Source organism: Musa acuminata, chromosome BXJ3-4 (assembly GCF_036884655.1).
Source record: "Musa acuminata AAA Group cultivar baxijiao chromosome BXJ3-4, Cavendish_Baxijiao_AAA, whole genome shotgun sequence".
In the NCBI taxonomy this organism is placed as follows: domain Eukaryota; kingdom Viridiplantae; phylum Streptophyta; class Magnoliopsida; order Zingiberales; family Musaceae; genus Musa; species Musa acuminata.
Window position 1 is genome coordinate 151,838 of NC_088352.1, and position 8,163 is coordinate 160,000.

The 8,163-nt window shown below is 36.0% G+C and overlaps 1 protein-coding gene across 9 annotated transcripts in view; it reads left to right on the forward strand.

Moving 5' to 3' along the window:
• The first annotated feature begins 3,475 nt into the window (after nt 1-3,475).
• Nucleotides 3,476-8,163, forward strand: part of LOC103980463 (probable LRR receptor-like serine/threonine-protein kinase At1g06840) — a 39,655-nt gene continuing 34,967 nt past the window's right edge. For 2 of the 9 annotated variants that reach the window (XM_009396896.3, XM_018825364.2), the window contains exons 1-3: nt 3,476-3,810; nt 5,347-5,487; nt 6,710-6,857. In XM_009396896.3, coding sequence (XP_009395171.2) covers nt 5,388-5,487; nt 6,710-6,857 — 248 coding nt within the window. In that variant the 5' untranslated portion in view covers nt 3,476-3,810; nt 5,347-5,387. Of the gene's footprint in view, nt 3,811-5,346; nt 5,488-6,296; nt 6,551-6,709; nt 6,858-8,163 lie in introns of those variants that run through there. The other 7 variants (XM_065147680.1, XM_065147683.1, XM_065147681.1 and 4 more) reach the window with 7 other exon arrangements.

Below are 8,163 nucleotides of genomic sequence, written 5' to 3' on the forward strand. Positions count from 1 at the left end.
GTAATGTGTCCTTGGATCGTGTTCATTTCACAAGATCTTTGTTTTTGTTTTTTTTATATTTGATGGGTGTTGTTCAAATGAAGCTTCTTTGTTCGGGTTGGTGAAGTAGATGGAGTCGATCGGTGTTCATTGGTCATATAGCGTCCATCCTCGTTTCGTGATGATACAATACAGTGGAGTGTATTAGAAGCCAGGGGTCCATAGTTTGTCAAACCTCCTACCTAAGGAAGGACCTAAGTGGGTCGTGGGGATTAAGAGGACTCCTCGATGCTCAAATTAGAGGTTGTCCCTTTTTGCATGGAGTGTTAAAGTTGAGATGGGAGTTCCAGCACAATGTGGCACCATAGAAGTGAGGCAATATTGATACTGTCCAAAATGGTACGATGTATCGATCCATGCATGCATAGGCTAGTATGCGACCCACCCTCATTCATTTTGGGTGCGTGGTTCAATTGGATAGAAAATAAAAAAAATTTATCTTAAAATAGAAATTCATTTTTATTTCTTTCTTTTTAAAAATTGAAATTGTCGTTACTTCTTTTCTTTCTCCTTCATTTTTCTTTCTTTTTAAAATATTGATATATATTGATGTATTAAGTGTCGATATATCAGTTTGATAGATCATCAAAACAATATATACATGAGTGGCAAAATCCTCACTCATTAATATTCTTTTTCTTATATATATATATATATATATATAACTTGAAACGGTGATTGGACCTTAGAATTCGACATAATCAGGCAACTTAAACCCGGCAAGTTTCGGATTGGATATAGCATTCGGATCCGACAGTCGTATCACTAACAAGACATAATAATACTATTTTGATCATGATAGAGAGTAGTGTCCCATCAATTGTCCCCTTCACGACAAGTTGGCATATGGAAGTCAATACCCGCTGTCGGGGGCAAAGCTAGTTGAGTAAGATGGGTTTATTGACCCTGAGAAACTTCAAACCTGTATATTTATTTAAGTTGCTACATTGCTACGTTAATTCTAATATGTATGTATATATATCCAAGTGCATTAATATGTCGGTGTAATATGCCGCTTTCATGACACCAATATGCCATCATACGATAGAACGTACATATTTGGCATTGACTATTTCGAATATACGAATGAAAGCTTAATCCCAAAACCTCTCATCCTATGCCGTTTTGGCTCCCTTCAGCATCGTGTTGATTAGTCTACCGTCAAATGCCTTCTTTACTTCTCTTAGTATACATACAACGCAATGTTTCTGTACTATACTGTTTGAAATGATACGGTACGAACGATATATAATATGAACTGAATGATCTCGTTAAAATAATTGAAAAAGAGTGGAACATTGTCTAAATCAATATTAAAAAAGAAAAAAAAAGGGCTCTCGTTGTTTTTTTCTTCCTCTATTCCTTCCTTCTCCATTTCTTTTTCTTCTTATCGAATTATCGATACACACTAATATACTATGTATTCGAACACCCGATAGAAATTGATACTTATCGACAAAATATCAAAATAGGTTTGGTGCCCAAAAAATCAATCATTGATTTAATCGCATCATTATATCTAAAGAAGTTGAAAGAATTGCATGTTTATATCCGAATCTTTTGTATAATTTTTTTTTTGCAAAAGAATATAATACTTTTTATAATATTAATATATGGCATTCAAATCATTTATTTTTTTTTATTCACTTCAGTTAGCATTGCTTACGGAAAGAATTACAAATTCATATTCCATCTAAAATCTTAAGAAATCAAGAACGTTTTGATAAAACATTTTCATAAATTATATATTCACAATAATTTTTTGTAATATTATCAGATGTTATTCGAATCATTCTTTTTTTTTTTTTGTTCATGTCGGTCAGCTTGCTTATAGAAAATAAAATTACATATTCCCACTCCACATAAAATTTTAAGAAATCAAGACATTTCCTCATGTTTGCAATAAAATATTTTTGTAAAAATATTTTTACAATAGTTTTTACAATATTAGTAAATGTCATTCGAATAGTTCATTTTTCAGTCACATAATCTCTTATAGAAAAAATTACGTGTTCCTATTCCACCTAAAATCTTAAGAAATCAAGAAATATTTGTTATCTTCGTAAAATTATATATATATATATATATATATATATATATATATATATATATATATATATATTATAGCATTTCAAATTATTACCTTTCTCATTCATGCCAGCATTTCTGTGGAATTACGCAGCCACGTGAGTTGGAAAACTTGGTGGATGGAAGAGCAATATGATCCATAGGACTAGAAATGGATTAATTTTGCATCACTCATTCGCTTCATTTATGACAAAAGAGAGCAGCCAAGAACAAGTCAATCAAGGGATAAATTCGTGACGAAGACTCTTGTGGATCGGATGATGAGATGGATCTCAAAAGTCTAAGTTGACTATAGAACTCCGAACTTTGGGGAACTTTCTTACGTTCTCCGTAATAATAGTAATAATAATAATAATAATAATATTATTATTATTATTATTATTAAAATAAATATATATCACATGTAAAAAAGAAAAGGGGATGAGATCGTCTCAATAGTTTCCATGTCGAAATAAGGAAGATATTTATTATTGGAGCATAATAAATATCGTTTTCGATCCAATACCAAGTCGGATTTTGCATGCATGTCAGCATTTACGGTAATGCAAAAGTCAGCACATACTAGTTGTTGTATGTAACCTTTGATCGTCTCTGATATGGTGTCTCGGTGAAACAGATCGTCATGGAGTAACCATCAACTAAGTGTTTGACGATTACATAAAATAATCCACAAGTGACGATTACATATAATTGGATATACGAACGCCCGTGAAGTCAAACTAATTTAGTTGGTATTTTTTCATCTTAAGCAACTCGCAGTTGAGTCAAACCCACCTTTAATAGATGCCTCACATTTTAACTTGGAGTTGGATCTTATTATGTATAGTGAAGAAAGACCATGAGTCAGTTTTTATAAGTGTATTCTTTCCATTTAATCTCATATGAACTAAGAATAAAATTAATTCAAAAAATTTGATGAATATATTATTATTGATTTTTATTTAAATATTTAAATTAGTGATTTAAATTTAATAAAAATTAATATGCTAATTATCTCATTAAATCTTGAATTTGTAAGACACTCGAGTAATTTTTAATTATTAAATTATGATCTCATGATTATATTAAAAAATATTATATTTTGACACCCCCCAAAAAAAAAAAAAAAATCTTGATAGGAGGCATTGATTATAAGAAAATAAATCAGAAACTCATAAACAAAAAAAAAAAAAATCCAAAATGTAAAATCACCGACTAGAAAGAAAACCTTCCCAAGAAAAGACCTGTGGGCCCCGTTGAAGCATCGTCCTGCATACGGTCTTAAACTTCAACAGGAAAATATCCTCGTGACTTGACTCGCGCCTGGTGGCCCATAAAACTATCCCTGTCTCCCCCCCCCCTCTCGGCGCAACACACGAGCCATTCTTGGCACCCGTTCTTTACCGCCCCGCGTCGCTCTCGTCTACAATAAACAAGCAGTCCCACCTCCGTCACCTAATGTGCCACCCCGTCCCTGTCCGCGGCGCAGCTTCTTCTTGTTCTCCCGCTTCCGCGGTCCGCCGAGGTAACCCTCGAGCTAACTTATTTGAGATCCATTAAACCAGTGTGGAAGAATTCCAAGTCTCCCGGTCTCGGCCCCCATGATGGTTCTTGGCAGCGTTGTGCGTTTCCACACATCGGGAACGGCATCGCGCTCCTGCCTCGCCTGGGTTTGAGCATTTGGGGCTTCTTCGTCGCCTGCCGGTACGTCTAATCTTGGACTCCGAGCTTTCAGTTCGTTCTTCGAGTAGGAGATGATTCTATCGTGTGTGTGCCTAGTGTTTGATTCGTGGATTTCTGGATTCGGCTTTCACTACTTGGGTTCTTGAGAATGGGTTCCTTGTGTTCTTGTTGATTTGAGTCCTCTGTGCCTCTTTGTTCTGGTAGAATGCAGATTTGAGAACATGTGTGGTATGTTTAAGATTGATTTAGTGGGAGTTGGATACTGCACGAGATGGCTAGGGTAATTTAGGATTCACGAGTGTTTCCTTTTAAGAAAACCAAGCATTGTGCTTATTATTCTCTTGGTGTCTGCTCACGGTGCTGTCTGGGATCTCTACCGGTGAGTTCTAAGCGTTGACGTGGGCGGTTCGGTTCGTTGTTTTACTGGGACATGAATTGGTTGTGTAGATTGTGTTCGGGTCACCTATATCTTGATGAAGCTTTAAAGACCTGTGTTCGTGAAATTGGTTTCTTTATTTGCTTGTTGATTTGAATTCTTTGTGCCACATCGGTCACCTAGCGTGCCCCGTCTCTGTCCGTGCCACAGCCTCTTCTTGTTCTTCTGCTTCCGCAGTCCGCTAAGGTAACGCTCGACCTAACGTATTTGAGATCCGTCAAACTCATTTTGGCTTCTTGGTCGCCTGCTGGTGCGACTAATCTTGGACTCCGAGCTTCATCTTTCTTCGAGTAGGAGATGATTTAATCGTGTGTGCATAGTCTTTGATTCGTCGATTTCTTGATTCGGCTTTGACAACCTGGGTTCTTGAAAATGGCTTCCTTGTGTTCTCGTTGACCTGAATCCTCTGTGGTTCTTTGTTCTGGTGAAATTCAGATTCGAGGCTTTTAGCAGGTTACATGTGTGGTATCTTTAAGATTGATCTAGTCAGAGTTGGCTACAACACTCAGGTTCACAGTGTCTGATGTTATGTTCTAAGCGTGGGCGTCAGTGGTTCGGTTCAATATTTTAGAAGGGCATGATTTGGTTGTGTAGATGGTGTTTGGATCGTCGAATTCTTGATGTAGCTTTAAAGACCTGTGTTCTTGAAATTGGTTTCTCTATTATTGTTTTTTATTTGGATTTCGTTGTGGTCGTTTGCCTGGTAGCATTCAGGTTTGGCACCTCTGTCATGGTTTAGAGCAGAAGCATATGGTATCTTTAAGACTGAAGGTTAGCACAGAGACATGTGGTATCTATGAAATTGATTTTTTTCAGAGTTGGATATGACTAGGGTCAGCGAGGGTAATTCAGGATTTATGAAGCTTTCCTCCAAGAAATTAGGCATTTGCTTGGTATTCTTTTGTTGTCACATCCTTTGATATGTGACTATTTCTTCTGCTCAGTATGCTGTCTAGACCTGAGTTTAAGTTCCTTATGCTTACTGCTTGAGACATTGAACACAGTAAAAACGTAAAGTTACAAATTTTTTATTTTCTGCACTTGCTTTGATGCTGATCTTCTTGTCAGCTTTGATGAATTTATTTGAAAGAAAGTGGATCTAACATTCGATCTCTTTTCAGCTTCTGATTTGGAGTTTGTTGATAACTTGATATTGCTCAAGATGATTGGAGTCTTTCTTATCTTTTATGGGGCTATTATGACCATATCACCTACTTGCATACTGCATGTCGCACAAGCATGGAGTACGGATTCATTAGAAAGTACGTTTCTAAGTGATCAAATTTTAATGTTAGCCATGTATTCCATTCAATTTTAGCTAAAGACAGTTATGCTTGCCTTGTGAAATGTTTTGATGCACAATAATATTCTTGTCGTGGATTCACATTTTAGCATATTCTGAGTCTTAAGAAATTAATTTTCTCAAGGTCGTGAAGTCATTTTCTGAACGCTAGTCTGAGGAATCAACCATATCACTATTGGCATGCTAATCTTATGTAATGTTATATGATATTGCATAACCTTTTTTCTTGGTCTGACAATCTGATGGAATAATTACCCCATCTTTCCCGTCCAAGAAAAAAGGTGCATGACCAACATGTAGAAACAAATGATATTCACATGGACAATGAATTGCAGGTTTCATGGTGAGTGCCATGTGCCCAAGGAAGGTCGAACTTTAATCAATAATTATTTGCTCGAGTGAGTTTCATTTTCTTGCAGAAGCTGGCAATCAGATTAAAAAAACAGTGACAGATATACGTAACTTGGATAGCTGAGAATTAGAAAGAAGGCATGCAGGGGAGATGCATAGAATTAGAAACAACAATAGAAGAAACCAGAACCTACTAGATTTTTGTAAACAATGAGCAACAACCATTTGAAAACTTAGTCTGAAGCAAGGTATGCAATATTGCACAGTATAATTCAGTATGAATGGTATTTACTAGTCTAATAGCCCACAGCTATGTGGACCAGGATAAACTGGATGGTAAACCCAGCACAGGGCATGTACCACCAGATACAACTAATACAGGGCCTGTACCTGGCAGTTTATATTTGTTTTTTGTAGGTGTTTTTCATGCTTTTTTCGAAACTCGATACATATGGCAGACAGACACTCGGTACCAGTCCACCAGATGCTGGACTGGTACAGCACAGCACTAGTTCGAGTCTTGTCTGGTGCACCACTGGTATACAAAATTGTGAACCTTGGTCTGAAGAAAAAAAGGTGGGCAACTACTACAACTTCATATGGACCACACAAACAGATGTATTTATGTGCACAGTTGAATTCCTGAGATGACACCTGCAGTAAGGAAAATGGTAATTGATTTTCATCATGCATTTACATACCTTGCTTTTGTTTACATATGACCTAATGTCACAGGTTAGAGCAAATGTTTGTATCAGAAACAAAATCTTATATGTTTCCTTTCAGAAGGTTACTCATGAAATGATGATGATCAATTTTCCTGTATGCAGTCGGTGCATTAAGGATTATCAGGGGCAGTTTGATTGATAACATGAACAACCTCAAATCTTGGAGCAAAGGAGATCCATGTACATCGAACTGGACAGGAATATTTTGTTATCCTGCACCAAAAGATGGGTACCTGCATATACGAGAACTGTATGATGGAGGCTTTAAAGTTCCTTTTGTGACTTTGTTTCTGCATAGTTTGTTAAGATCGCAAAAGGACTTTATCCTTGTTAATATATAGTTTATTTCCTTTTCTTTTTCTTTTCTTGAAACCACTCATTTTATCTAGATGTCATTAAATGTTAAAACTAAGGGATAAGGAAACTAGTGCTCTTTAATTTTTCTGTTTTAACTATACAGAAGAGTGATCATGTTTCAATAGCTCAAATTTTCTAAGATCAATTTTTTCTAGCTGTAGTTATATCATGAGGAATATTAACCATTATATGCACATTTGTCATGCCCATGATGTGTTTCATAAGAGAACCCCTCAATTCTTTAAATGGAACCCATCTACTAAGACAAAATAATTTGAATGGCATTTCTGGATGAAAATGTACTATCTGACATTGATTTTACTTTTATATCCTTGTAGCTATCTCAGGTTTGGATCCTTGTATGTAGAAGGAAATAAATAAAGGCCATTTTATGTTTTTGTCTGTATTTACTGTGTACTATTGTACCTGATTCCATTGCATGTCTCCATTGCGTACTGTCTTGTCTTATTATATATATATATATTTATCTTTGTACTATGAGGAAATAAATCAATGTATCATGATGTCCTTGCTTAAGGAATTATATGATCATGCAGACACTTTTTATGGAGCCACTTCCCCGTGAAGTTTTGATGAATGTGGGTATAGGGTAGATCGAGAAAGGACTCCTCTTGTATTATAGTATTACCACCTTGCATTTAGCAAGAAAGCAAATAAGTGACTCTCATTCATGTACCTTATATTAGGCTTTACCTTACTCACAGAAGGTGGACCAACTAGCACACACCATTTGGATGGTCCAGCAGGATAGCATGAACTTGAAGATTAAAAAAAAAATGAAAGTAAAAAAAACCCTTGTTACTTGTACCTCCTAGGGGCCATTGTTACATCTGATGGGTTGAGTAGCTATTGTCATTGACTTGGTGGATAACTGGCTGCAAACTAATATGGACCATTCTTTTTGATTTTGGATAGCTGCCTTCATGGCCCAAAGCCACGAGAATATTGATTGGGTTTTAAGACACTGGCATCCCTTTTATATGATAGTTTACTGTTTCAGTTGATGAAATAATCTGTCTTAAAATATTAAGCAAAAAAAATGACATGATGCCCCCTGTTCTGTCACTAGTATGGTCATATGATGGCATGTACCCACCGGATTATATACCTGGTGTATACAGATAAAATTTACCTTGCTCTATTAATGGAAAAGATTCTTAGGCAATAGGCATGCAATT